The following is a 14868-nucleotide window of genomic DNA, read 5'->3' on the forward strand; positions in this document are numbered from 1 at the left end:
AGCTGTACTAAAATATTAATAAAATTGTCCTAGGGTAGTAGGATTATGAGTTATTTTCCCACCTCTATGTGTCTAACTTTCTGTACTATAATTGTACTTGTAAATGTTTTCTATGCACATATAAATATACATATGTATATTTTGCAAGTGCAAAAACAAATGAGGGAGAGGGACTGCCATACCTAACTTTAAGAAAAAGAACAAAATAGTTTTTGTAAAAAAAAAAGTGGGGGCGGGGGGACTTTGGATTTACCTAACTCCCTGTCACATCCTAAGCTTGGATTTTGTTTTCTCTTGTTTTTTATTCAAATGGATATGTCAACTGTGAACCTAAAATGTACCAAATCAATGTGGTCCATCACTCTTGTTTGTTTGGTTTTTATTGGTTTCAGAGAGGAAGGGAGAGGGAGAGAGAGCTAGAAATTATTAATAGAGGCTCAGTGCACAATATTCATGCACTGGAGGGGGGAGTCCCTCAGCCCAGCCTGCGTCCTCTCTCTCTCATGATGAGAGAGAATCATTGATCGGCTGCCTCCTGCATACCCCCCACTGGGGACCGAGCCCATAATGCCGGCTCGTACCTTGACCGGAAATGAACCTACCAGGAATCAAACCGTGACCTCCTGGCCCACAGGTGATGCCCAACCACTGAGCCACACTGGCTGGGCCCATCACTTATTTTTTATTCAAAAACAGATATATGAGTCAACGGTGAACATAAATGTACCAAATCAACATGGTCCATCACTTTTATCCACATACTGGTGGTGTATTTAAGTAATGAACAGACTTACCTGAAATAGCCAAATAGTGCCTTATTCTCAGAATTCATAAAGAGAAGTAATATTCATAATGCAAGAAAGCATGCAAACCACTTTAGGAGAAAATAACTTATTACAACAGTAGTCTATTTTTTTAAAATCATTAGAGCTAAACCAAATATCTTATAAGTAGGCCTCTTTGTAGACCCTAGCCTAATTGCCTATACCTAGGAGAATCTAGTAGGTTGAGTGAGCCCCAGTCTTTTTGAGATGGCATCAATAACCACGTTAAGTCACCAGCTTCTTTGAGTCACAAGGGATCACACAGATTTGAGACTCAGGCACTCTGACTTAAACAAGTTGCTTCATGTCTCAGGGCCTCACTCTCCCGCTCTATAAAATCAGGGCCCTCGCCCTGACCAGTTTGGCTCAGTGGATAGAGCGTCGGCCTGCGGACTCAAGGATCCCGGGTTCGATTCCAGTCAAGGGCATGTACCTTGGTTGCGGGCACATCTCCAGTGGGGAGTGTGCAGGAGGCAGCTGATCGATGTTTCTCTCTCATCGATGTTTCTAACTCCCTATCCCTCTCCATTCCTCTCTGTAAAAAATCAATAAAATATATTTTAAAAAAAATAAAAATAAAATCAGGGCCTACTAAGGTCCTTCCAGGTAAAAAAATCTCTGAATGTCAGGCAACAGGGAAAATAGGCTCTGAGAAACTGAGCAAGGAATGGGTCTCCTTGAACTCCACCCAGCCTATCCTTGAATACAGAGAATCTGGCAGCATAATAACATGCAAATTAATGAAGAACAACTCCAGAGAATGCTCTGCCTCCCAAAAGCATCTGAAGATACAACGTGGAAACAAGCAAACATATCAGCTTATATTACTAATCATGAGATTCATCCTCATTAAAGGGCTTTTTTAAAAAAAATCTAGGCAATCCCTCCCCCTTAATGGACTCTAAACACACTATTAATTTCATTTTCAAAGCTTCTAATAAAGGTGGCAAAAATAGTTATTAAATATCATTAAGAAAAAAACAAAGATAATACCTGGGTGTATTTACTGTGTCCTTCACATCTATTTTAACTATAAGTGATTTCGATTTCTTCCTAAGACTAGCAGGTGAATATTCACTTTTACCAAACTGGTAACTGGAAGACTTGCCCTCTCTTCTGCCATCCCCTTCTTTGTTTTTTTTCTTCTTTCGTTTGCCATTACAGGGACTCAAAATAACATTGTTTTTATCTGAATCAGTAGAGGGAGAACAGTCTTTCTTAGATGGTTTAGAAGCTTCTTTGACTTGCCCATCTTCAGTCTCTCTGTCTCTTCTAGTATTAAAATATCTGGACTTTCTTTCTGCAAGGTCTATTTGAGAAATGTATTTTCTATCTTCCTCCTTAGAGTATTTCTGAGTTCTTCCATCAGAAAAGTCCTGGTCCTCATCTGAGGTCTGAGGATGTTTGTGGTGATAGTCCCTGGATACCTTGGTTGCTGAACTGGTCTCTGGGGAGTTCCTCCGAGCATGTCGATGAGCTCGGTGTCGAAGGTTCCACTGATCTTCCTTTTCTTGGTAATGTGAAAGATAATGCCTAGACTTCCGATGTGAGTTTCTAGAAGAGTCTCTGTTTTCATACTTCTTCTTGCCTGTAGATCTTTTTGATGTGTGTCTGTATTTTCTGTAATCGCGATCCTCAGGATACCTGTGATGACATAAAGCAGTTTATACTCGCACTACAGAAGAAAGTCAGAACTTCTATGTGTGGAGCATTGGGTAGCATGGCTTTAAATGGAGAATGCAGTGACAAAGTTACCCTCTAATCCAGCAGTTCTCAACCTGTGGGTCGCCACCCCTTTGGCGGTCAAACGACCCTTTCACAAGGGTCGCCTAAGACCATCCTGCATATCAGATATTTACATTATGATTCATAACAGTAGCAACATTACAGTTATGAAGTAGCAACGAAAATAATTTTATGGTTGGGTCACAACATGAGGAACTATATTTAAAGGGCCAGAAGGTTGAGAACCCCTGCTCTAATCCTTCAAGCCAACTCACAGAGGCTCAAGGTAGTTAGAAAGGAAATACCATTATATTTTTAAATATTCTAGCTATCCACATGATTTACTCTAAAAAGAAATCACTACTACCAGTAGACATCTACATTGCAATGCTTTTGATCCTTTCAGACAAAAGCTTTTCAAGGTAGTTATCTTCAACTATAAACACACCTTTTTACTTGACTTTATACCAAATTACCCAGTTTTCATTTATCCTATACCTTGTCTGAAAAGAGCTCCTTTCCTCAAAATCTTCAGAGTCTCTTCTAAATGACTGAGAATATTTTTCATCTTGCATCATCTGGTAACTCAAGTCATCTTCGTACCACTTTTCTTCAAATCTAAAAGAATCTTCTATTGACCTCTGAGGTGATTGCCCTCCTTTTCCACTTCTTCTAACTCTGTAGTCATCAGGAGAATACCTCCCTTGCATTTCCTCAGGATAATCCCAGCAATACTCTTCATAGGGTACATCTTCTGAGTATCTGGACATATACTGAGATCTCCTGCTACTGTCCCTTCTTCGTGGTGAATATTCTTGGTAAAGCTGATAAGAATAAAAATCGTCTAAAGAGCTTCTTCTGTCTGGAGAAGGTGATCTATGTTCATACCATCGGTAATGTGCACTTTCATGAGAAGAAATCCTTGGTTTACTCTGTCCATGTTTCTTATCGTTCATTCTACAAGTGGATCTTTTCAGATCCTTCTTATAGTCGAAGCAATAATGTTCATGAGAACATCTTTGCTTGTAGTTTTCAGACTTTCTAGGTATTGGTGATAAAGACCTATGTAAACACAAAAAAGTTTAGTTCACTTAAAGACAATAAATTAAGTTTGTCTTAACATGACTTGCCCAAGTTTGTTTTTCACTGTTTCTTCAACTCAAATTAAATTCATGAATTTGCTCTATTTGCATTCTAAATTGTCCATGTGGGGGTCAGATTATGCTTGCCCCAATTCAACAAGCATACTCTTTCCATCTGAACTAATGTATCCCACGTGCATATTAAAATGGGCTGAGCACACCCTCCTGCTGGAAGAGGACCAGCTTAGCTACACAGCAGGTTCCATTTTTGGAAGATTGCTGACATCAAAGGTCTGTCAAAAGGACTGGTCAGCAAAACTTACATCAGGTTCAATGGGTAGATAAGAAAAAGGCCTAAGTATGCCCTGGCTGGGTGGCTCAGTCAGGTGGGGCATCCTGTACATCAAAAGGCTGTGGGTTCGACTTCCAGTCAGGGCACAAAGCCAAGTTGCAGGCTCAATCCACTGTCAGGGCAAGTATGGGAGGCAACCGATTGATGTTTCTCTCTCACATCAGTTCCTCTCTCCTTTCCTCTCTCTCTCAAATCAATAAAAACATATCCTTGGGTGAAGATTAAAAAAGAAAAAGGCAGGAGGCGGGCTGGATTCATACAAATAAATATGTAGGATAATCTGGCAAACACAGCCTCTGAAATTAAATTAGATTCTGAGTTTGATGCCACTTAAACTCAAACTCAGACCCTAACCTGACCCCACAGTTTCTCCAATTGTCTATCCTCTCTACTAAGCCTATATTAAGGAGCAAAAAATACATACTTAAATGGTATGTGGAGGTGGGGGAAGAAGAGGGTCTTAAGACTTGAATCTCATGCTCGGTTCCTCCATAAATACTACTGACATAGGTAAGTTGTTTTTTTCTCCCAGACCTATTCCCTTACACATAAAAGACGTGTTGTTGAAACACAGCTTGTAACTTTGGTGAATGTATGCTTTTATGCTGCTATAATGCTCCCTAGGGACAGCAGCACATCCTTTCTGTAACTCCCATCTCTAACACCTAGCATTGCCAACATCGAGCCTTTCATTCCCACTGAAGAGGAAGACTTCCATGTCCAGAGAAACCAGTCAGTCCAAGTCATCTAGACTTCAGGATGAGAGAGGGGAGCACCACTATCTGGAAGACAATGAAGTTCAATGTTGCACCTGGGGATATTTCTGACCTGTGCAAACTCCCCATCTGACCTGTGCAAACTCCCCATCTCCTCCCTGAGGGTTTAATATCTTCTAACCAATGAGGCTGCTACCCTTGCAGTTTTTGTCATCACTCCATCTTCAGATGCTGCCCCAGAGTTGAAAAAACCATGAATAAAACTCTTTCCATTTGGTAACCTGTCTGTGTACTCCCTACACGGAAGGAGACAGATTTAGTTTTCTCATACACATACTGGGATTTATATGCTGGACTCAGCAGTATCTCCCTCGAAAATCACCAAGCTACATGGACTGGCAGGTGTGTTATTTAGCTGAAGCACAAGCTCTGTCATCCAGCTGGCTGCACTCATCAGCACAGGAAGAAGCAACTGGAGCTTCTGAGGACTTCCTGGAAGATTTCCTTTCTTCCGCCGCTAGGGAGAAAAGCTGGCAGCCAGAGGCTGAGATCTTGAATTGGGACAAAACAGTCCATCTCTTACTTTAAAGCCATGCTTCCCACTGAATACACTTTGATTTTTTTTTTTTTCACTTCAGGGTTTTACTGTATAGAGCCCCTTTCTTCCAAAGGAGACTGCTGGAATAGCTGCTAACATTTTCAGTTCTCCCAAAGGGGAAAAAAAAAGGGACCCAAAGAGTCTGTTGGGAGACAATTTTCCATGGGTCTCTCCCATTCTGCACACCTTGTGAGCAGAGGCACTGACAGCTTTCATTCCAAGACAAACAGCCTGGGAAGATGGAGCCAGGGCCTCCCTGTGGGGCAGAGGGCTGATTTGTTTCCTATCCAGGATAATAAGATAATGTCTCCTCCCAGGCCAAAGCCGCTCATGGGACTTAGGTTCCTCGGCTATGTGGGCTATGTCGTCACCCCACTGCTTTGTTCTACAGCGCCCAACCTCAGGAGGCTGGGGGTGAGGGGAACACAGGAGCATGAAGCTCAGGCTGCCTGCTGTACTCTTAGTAGTAAAGGCCTTGGCCTCTACTCCAGGAGGGCCTTGTGACAGGCTGATGTGCCAGCTTGCAAGTGGGGGGAAATATTGAACTTCTTACGGTTTTTCAGAGTCCTGAGAAGGAATCCAGAAATCGGGCACTAAGTTTGCCAGGCTCTTTTGCGGCCCCTCACCAGTGCCTACCACAAAAGGGCGACACAAAATGACCTCTGTGATGCCCTCCAAGTTAAAATCATTCGCTTTACATCCCCCATTTTTGAAGGCCCTCCCCACTACAATTTAGTCTTGTGAAGTTGACATTAAAATTGTTGAAGAAATGATTGATTAGTTACTGTAGAACCACAATGAGGCAAGCACAATGGCCAAGTCGCATTACTATGAAAAACCTTGGTCTGCCTTTTGTGTATGTAATCATGGCCTTTTTTATGAGTCCTAGAATGTACCAGTCACTTTCATAGCTCTGTGCCTTTGCTCCTGTTGTCCCCCTTAACTGGAATACTTTTCTTCTCTCTTTCTGCCTTTAGAAATTCTACTCATCCTTAAGTGACTAAAATCTCATCTCTTCTTTGAAGACTTTCTTGTATCCCCCTTTCCCTTCCACCAAAGCAGAATTATTCCTTCCCTGTGGATCCAGAATACTCTGTCTCAGTCAGCAGCACCACACTTTTCCCACAGTCTCATAGCTGGCTATGGCGTCAACCTTCCCAACCAGCCCATGTGCTTGCTGTGTGCTTGCTGAGGGGCTGTGAGGTGTTGTATTTGCCTTTGTAGCCCCAGAAATTGCCTGTAGCAGGTATACACTAAATACTAGTTGAACTGTTGCAATCTAATTATATATAGGTTTGACAGTACCTATCAGGGAAGAGGAAAGTGAACTACTATTGAATTATTCAAAATTCTATTATTCTGCCGTGAAGAAAAAAGAGGTAACTCCCAATTTTCTAACTCCCAATGTCTTCAAACATACTGATTATGAAAAAATAAATAAAATACACAACTGTAAAGTTCTAAACCACTCTCAAAGATGTTTCTCACTCTCCCTTACTGTGGTCATTGCATTTCTTTTTATTATGGATGAATTCTAGCTGCCAACCATAATTAAAGAAAGCTGTCAGCTCTGAGAAATACAATCTCTGTCACTGTAAAGCACCTACTGTGAATAACCAGGTCCCAAGAACTTATTAACATAGGTTCTTAATCATACTGGTGAATCTGAAAGTCAAAGTACATCTCAAATCCAAGCTTGCCCTGCTAAACTATAACTGCTCACCTATGTTTCCACCTGGGGGATCTAGAGCGTGACCGTCCCATCCTTTGACATGTGAGCCACTATCCACTTTTTACACTGCAAAGAAACACAATATTAGCAAGTTTGTAGAAAGAGCCTGCAATCTGCTCTAAAAACAGTGAATGCTACCAGCAAAAAAAAAAAAAAAAAAAAACTGCCTCAGTTTTCTCATCTGTAAAATGAGGATGATAATAACAGGACCCACCTTATCAAAATGTTGTGAGGATAAAATGAATTAAATCAGGAGTGAGCAAATATTTTCAGCAAAGGGCCAGATAGTAACTATTGTAGGCTTTGCAGGCCATATACAGTCTCCATGCATCTTATTCTTCTATTTTAAATCCTTTAAAAGTATAAAAACTGCCCTAGCCGGTTTGGCTTAGTGGATAAAGCATCAGCCCTCGGACTGAAGGGTCCTGGGTTTGATTCCAGTCAAGGGCACATATCTCTGCTGCAGGCTCGATACCCACCCCCTAGTTGTGGGGAGAGGGGGGCGTGCAGGAGGCAAACAATTGATGTGTCTATCTCACATCAATGTTTCTCTCTCATCGTCTCTCCCCTCCCTTCCACTCTCTCTAAAATCAATGAAAAAATATGCTCGGGTGAGGAGATATATATATATATATATCATTCTTAACTCAAGCCCTCCGCGCCCCCCCCCCCACACACACAAAGAGGCCCCAAATACCAAATGTGTATAGTTTGATGATCCCTGAGTTGATTCATGAAAAGAGCTTAGAATAGTGCCTGGCACACAGCAACTGCCAAGTAAGTGTTCCAAAAAGAGGAAAAAATTACCCAGAATTCCTCTCTCTGGGCACAACCACTACTACCCTCCTGTCTTTCGCCAATGCATAAAGACTTCATATAATCACAGTTAAAATATCTAAGAATAGTTGCTGGTATGTCTTGCTTTTTAAATTTTCAAATGTCCAATTATAATAATCAAGCCCTAGCTGGTTTTGCTCCAGTGGATAGAGCATTGGACTGTGGACTGAAGGGTTCCAGGTTCGATTCCAGCCAAGGGCTCATGCTTGGGTTGCAGGCTTGATCTCCAGTAGGGGGCGTGCAGGTGGCAGCCGATCAATGATTCTCTCTCATCACTGATGTTTCTATCTCTCTCCCCCTCTCCCTTCCTCTCTGAAATTAACAAAGAAATATATTTTTTTAATTATAATACTCAATTGCTACCTAACATCTACCAGATAAATATATCAAAACTTAATTAAGCATGATTAACATTTAGTTTGCTTCTGATTTTTTGCTAAAATATGTAAAATAAGTAAATCTTAAAAGACACAAACTTGATTTTTAAAAATATACTTCAGTCTTGCCCTGGCCAGGTGGCTCAGCTGATTGGAGCAGCGTCCTGTACACCAAAGGGTTATTGGTTCAATTCCTGGTCAGGGCACATACCTAGGTTGTGGGTTCAATCCTGGTGAGGGCACGTATGAGAGGCAACATTTCTATGTTTCTCTCTTTCCATCTCCCTTCCTCTCTCTAAAAAAAACCAATAAATTAACATATCTTTGGGCAAGGGATATACATATTTAAAAGAAACTGATAGCTTTAGGGACTGAATTTTTAAAATACGTGATTAGGGTATAATCTTCTATACTACCTATTATTTACATTTTAATATGCTCCTCAGTTCTGATACTATAATTAAGTAGTTCTCAACTTACTGTCCCCAAACCTCTGGTGGCTTTCAAAATTATTGCCATGGTCCATACATAATACATACATCCACCATGCACATATTATGAAATTTATGTTTCATATATTATAACCTCTATTTTACAAAATTCTGAAGAGACTGTGGTGAGTGTAAAATATAAATGGCTTCTTGCCACTCTTAGTTTTTTCCACAGAGAGTACAATTATTATTATGTTGACATTGGTTTTAAAAAGGAGTCTTCACAATCAAACATTTGCAAACTATTGTTATAATGAAATTCAGAAAAGTAAAAGCATATAAGGTCAAAGGACTTGAATCAGATCACTCACCAGAAGAAGTACATTCAGTTCAGTTCGTTCAGTTTTTACACTGCTTCATTCCAAAACGAATTTGAGGCTAGAAAGAACAATTAGTCCAGATGCACTATGAAATTAAGATACTAAAGGGGAAAATGTTTACTTACTAACTCCTAATATCAAAATGCATTCATTCAACAAATGTTACTGAATACCTATTATTTGCCAAGCACTGTTTTGGAGATACAGCAGTGAAGAGAAATAGGCAAAAATTTCTGCCATCCTGACCTTTACATTCTACCAAGGGAACTTATAATTTAACTAAAGAAGCTTTGGATATCAGTTCATACCTATTAAATTGAATAAAAATAATAAATACAAAGGTTGTGGGGGGCACACCAAATAGCCTTGGCAATGATTTTAAAATGTATATTATTTTCTGGGAGGTAATATTATTTTCCATTTAATTATTTTGAAAAACAGGTTCGTTGAGATATAATTCACATACAATTCACCCATTATAGGTTTACAATTCTACGTTTTTTAGTATAGTCACAGGAAGGTACAACCATCACCACAGTCTAACTTTAGAACATTTTCATCTCTAAAAGAAACCTATTAGCAAGCAGTCTCTCTCCATTCCCCCTCTCCTTCGATAAGCCCCTGCCTGACAGCCACAAATCTACTACTTATTTCTCTGGATTTGCCTATCCTAGGCCTTTCATTTAAACAGAATCATACAATATGTGGTCTTTCATATCTGGCTTCTTTCCCTTAGCATAACATTTTCAAAAGTGATTCCTGTTTTACCATGTATAAGTACTTCATTTTTTATGGCCAAGTAATATTCCATTTTATGGGTATACCACATTGTGTTTATTAATCCATCTCTCAACAGACATTTGAGTTTCTATGTTTTGGTTATTATGCATAATACTGCTATAAACATTTGTGTACAAGTTTTTGTGTGAACATGTTTTGTGTTAGTTGTTATTACTATATTACATCACAGAACTATGAAGAATAGGTACTTAAATACTGATTTGTATATTTTTGTTTGTTTTAAAGGGGACAATTCATCTCTTTCGAAAACCACAAAGATCTTTTTTTGGGAAGTTATTACAGGAGTTTGGACTTGTAGCAGCTGACAGAAGGGTAAGTTATTTTTATTCCTTAACCTAATTTTAATATTTGCACAAACATGACATTGAAAAAAAAAGGTAATTTTTAAGGCAAATAGAACCAGATATGAAAGACCACAACCCGGGCATATGCCCTGACAGGGAATCAAACCATGACCTCCTGATTCATAGGTCAATGCTCAACCATTGAGCAATGCTGGCTGGCCAATAGATATATGAAAAGATGCTCAAGCTCAGTAATCATCAGAGAAATGCAAATGACAACCACAATGAGATATCACCTCAGGCCTATCAGAATGGCTGTCATCAATAAATCAACAAAGTGTTGGTGAGATGTAAAGAAAAGGGAACCCTCATGCGCTGTTGGTGGGAATGTAAATTGACACAGCCACTACAGAGAACAGCAAGGAGTTTCCACACAAAAATTAAAATGGAATTGCCTTCCCATTCTTGCTTGGCTCCTCACCAATCTGACTTTCCACTCCACCACTGCAGCAAACTTCTAATAAAGATCAGTAATGAAATCCATGCTGCTAAATCCAATGGTTATGGCTCCTCACACACCTTCCTCTCAGAAACATTTCCTCACTTGGATTCCAGAATATTACACTTTCCTGGTTTTCCTCCTACCTGTAAAGATTTCTTCTGTGTCCTTTGCTGGCTTCTCCTCATCTTCCCTGTCACCACCCTGACCCCTAAATAGGGAACCCAGTCTTCCTCTAAATACTGACCTCAGTATATGGACTTCTCATTGTCTACACTTTCTCCCCGGTCTACACTCTCATGGCTTCAAAAATGCTGTCTATAAACCAACCCCCTTACCAGGGGTGGGCAAACTTTTTGACTCGAGGGCCACAATGGGTTCTTAAACTGGACCGGAGGGCCGGAACAGAAGCATGGATGGAGTGTTTGTGTGAACTAATATAAATTCAAAGTAAACATCATTACAAAAAAGGGTACGGTCTTTTTTTTTTTAGTTTTATTCATTTCAAACAGGACGGATCCGGCCCGCGGGCCGTAGTTTGCCCACGGCTGCCCTATCCTCTGTGCTGCATTCTCACATGTCCAACAGCCTACTGGATGCTGTAAACACATCCAAGAACAAACTCCTAACCTCCCTCCCAAAATCTGCTCTTCCTACAGTCTGTCTCACCTCAGTAGATGACAGCCATATCCTTAGGGTTTTCAACAAAGGTAACATAAATGTCTAGTAAACATAGAAAAATATATACAATCCTACCTAATCAGGAAAATAAAATTAAAACAATAAATACCATTTCATACTTAAGAGAGTTGCAAAAATTTTAAAGTCTGATATCCCCATATGTTTACAAGAAAGTAGAAAAAGAGTTTCTGAACTGAGGGAAATTCTCCCCCCCAAAACCAGAGAGCAGAAGAAAACTCTAAGTCTGTTAAAGCACCTCACCTTGAATCAGAATTTTTTAAACGTATTTTTATTGATTTCAGAGAGGAAGGGAAAGGGAGAGAGAGAGAAAAAAAAACATCAATGATGAGAGAGAATCATTGATCAGCTGCCTCCTGCAGCTGGGGATCAAGTCCGCAATCTAGGCATGTGCCCTTGACCAGGGACCCTTCAGTCCACAGACAGAAATTTTAAAACTAAGAACAGAAAATAGACCAAAATCAGTGAAATGACAGGGGGGAAAGTTAAATGAATTAGAGAAAAAAAATGGGAGAAAAAGACTAAATTATATCAAAAATGAAAAAATAACAAGTTGCTGAAGAGAGAATAAACTCAAATGAAAATTTAATAAGGGACACTGAAGAAAGTCAGGAAAACAACCAAGAAAATGAAAATGACTTTGCAGGGAAAGACAGAGAGTAAGTAGTGGAAACAGAAGACAGGTAAAGAAGGAATAATATGTGTATTATTATAGTCCCTGAGAAGAAAATCCAACAATAAAACTGAACCAATATTTAAAACTATAATCCAAGAAAACTTTCCAGAAATAAATAAAAAAAAAGGACCTGAATTGCCCTGACTGGGTGGATCTGCTGCTTGGAGCTTCCTCTTGCACCCCAAAAGGTTGTGGGTTCAATTACCAGTCAGGGCACATTCCTAGGTTTCAGATTCTATCCTGGTCAGAGCGCTTATGGGAGGCAACTGATCAATGTTTCCCTCTCACATCGATGTTCCTCTCTCTCTCCCTTCCTGTCTCTCTAAAAAAATCAATAAAACAGATCTTCAGGAGAGGATTAAAAAAAAAAGACCTGGGCTCACCAGATACTTGGGAAAATTAGAGAATACAACAATAAACTCTGAAACATAGCCTAGTAAAAAGTATTTGATTTCAAATATAAAGTTAAAATTCCCCAGACCTCTAAGTAAAAAGAATAAATAACTTATAAATTTTTTAAAAAAATTACACTAGCCTCCGATATTTCAAAACCAATATACAGCCCGGCTGGCATGGCTCAGTGGTTGAGCATCAACCTATGAACCAGGAGGTCACAGTTCAATTCCCAGTCAGGGCACATGCTCAAGTTATGGGCTGGATTTCCAGTGTGGGGCGTGCAGGAGGCAGCCGATCAATGATTCTCTCTCATCATTGATGTTTCTCTCTCTCTCCCCCTCTCCCTTCCTCTCTGAAATCAATAAAAATATATTCTAAAAAAAAAACAATATATAAAGCAAAACAACAAAGGATCAACATTTAAAATTTTTTAAATAAAGTAAAATCAATGAAAGTGGATGTGAACCAAGGATCACAAAACAAAATTCAAGGAGCTGTACAAAAGATATACCTAAAACAAAGTGATTCTGAAAGGTTAAAAATAAAAGGGTGGCCAAACTATACCAGGCAGATGTTTCCAGAAAGAGCAGGGGGTGGCAATCCTGGAATAAGGTAAGGTAGAATTCAAGTCCCAAAGCATGCAAATAAAGAAAGACACTTTTTAATGCTTAAAGCCACAATTCATGATGAAGATAGAATAAATTAAAATATACATATTCATATGAATGTGGCATAGCAACTACCTTTATGAAACAAAAACTGTAAGAGATGCAAGGACATATAGATAAAAACACACTAATAATAGGTGACTTTAATATAGCATTCTCAGTAGTATATTAGGTGAACCAAAAATAAGGAGCTAGAAGATCAAAACAGCATAACTAATAAAGTAAATGTTAAGGATATTTATCAAATTTGCCACTCTCGTATTAGAGAATACACAATGGAAGAATAAGGACACATATGTAATACCTTAATCAATAAAATAAAAAAATAATAAATAAAATAAAAAACCTCCCAAAATGATTTTAATACAAAAAAAAAGAAAGCTAAGGCAAATGCTCTAATTTCTAATTCAGAGTTGAGGAAATAGTCCCTTAGAAAAGATAAGTGGTTTGTTCAAGGCAATCAGGTAACACTGGAATATAAGGAAATCCTAATTTCAAATCTCCTACTCACTCTATGATGCCTTTGCCTCACCTAGAAAACCTTTCTTTACTAAACTGGTAAAGGTGGAATAAAAGATGTGAAACTGAAATGCTATCAACAAATAAGAAAACAAGGGATATGCCCTGGCCAGTGTGCTCAATGGTTAGAGTAGGGTTGCTTGTTCAATTCCTGGTCAAGGGTTCCATCCCTGTCTCGGTGGAGGCATGTGCGGGAGGCAAGAGATTGATGTGAGAGAAACACATGGATGTGTCTCTCTCTCTCTCTCTCTCTCTCCCTCCCTCCCTCCCTCCCTTCTTTCCTCCCTCCCTCCTGTCCAAGCTCTCTAAAAATCAATGGAAAAAATATCCTTGCGGGAGGACTAACACAACAAAACAAAAGGATTGCTAGAGAAGGATATCAGTGAGTGGTTGGAGAAAACAGAAATGGCGAAGGTATTCCTACAGAAGTATTTTCAATGTTGCCTTTTGCTAGGGTACAGAAAAAGTTACTTAAAGATTGTTGGCGAGAGTGCAAACTAGAACATTCTTTTCAGAGGGAAACTGAGCAATTCACATTTTTTAAAAAAACACACAATTCTATCATCTAGGAACTTACACTAAGAAAGTAAACTTGGTTATGCAGATTTTGCATTTAATCCAACAATGTATTTAAGTAGTGAAAAATTAGGAATAACCAACTAAATAAATTACTACCACCATATAAGGGCATGCTAGGTAGTCAGAAAAAAAAAAGGTTACCAAAGAGTATCCACTTTAGAACAATTCATGCATTCACCTCTGCACAGAAAAAGATTGGAGGTGCATACCCAGCAAAACAAGCACAGGGCTGAGCCAAATATTTTACAATGTCTCTAATAAGACGCTCTAAAGGCTTCATGGGGTGGGGGTTGGAACAGAGGGGCTTTCAAAAGAACATTTTAGAAGCCATTTTAAAACCAACGTTCCAAAGTAAAGTGTGATACCATCGCCATTAAAACAGCACTGTATTATATAATATTGTACACAGGAACTTATGTTATTAACCAATGTCGTGTCAATTTTAAAAATACCGTTGAAAAATAAAGCACTCATGAATCCACACCAAACCTTGTTTCAAATTCGTCTTTTATTCGTACCAGTTCGCATTCCGAAAAACGCTACGAAGATTGCCTGGCCAGACGTCTGGCAGACATTCCCTGTTTCTATCAGTAGTTTCTACTTTGTTCCAGAAAGAAAAGCATCACCTAAGGGGCAACTCGAGAAGCACTTCGGCAGTTTAATATTTTGGAGGATATGTTTCTCTCCCATTTC

The 14868-nt window shown here is 39.3% G+C and overlaps 1 protein-coding gene across 4 annotated transcripts in view; it reads right to left on the minus strand.

Annotated features, from left to right (window-relative positions):
• Positions 1-9116, minus strand: part of LOC102246653 (chromosome unknown open reading frame, human CXorf23) — a 45840-nt gene extending 36724 nt beyond the window's left edge. For all 4 annotated transcript variants that reach the window (XM_014543462.1, XM_014543461.1, XM_014543463.1 and 1 more), the window contains exons 1-4: positions 9046-9116; positions 7021-7095; positions 3048-3611; positions 1818-2468 (exon numbers count right to left, since the gene is read on the minus strand). In XM_014543462.1, the coding sequence (XP_014398948.1) occupies positions 1818-2468; positions 3048-3611; positions 7021-7061 (1256 nt within the window). In that variant the 5' untranslated portion in view covers positions 7062-7095; positions 9046-9116. The remainder of the gene's footprint in view (positions 1-1817; positions 2469-3047; positions 3612-7020; positions 7096-9045) is intronic.
• Positions 9117-14868: the final 5752 nt, after the last annotated feature.

This window comes from Myotis brandtii, unplaced genomic scaffold (assembly GCF_000412655.1).
Source record: "Myotis brandtii unplaced genomic scaffold, ASM41265v1 scaffold326, whole genome shotgun sequence".
NCBI lineage: Eukaryota > Metazoa > Chordata > Mammalia > Chiroptera > Vespertilionidae > Myotis > Myotis brandtii.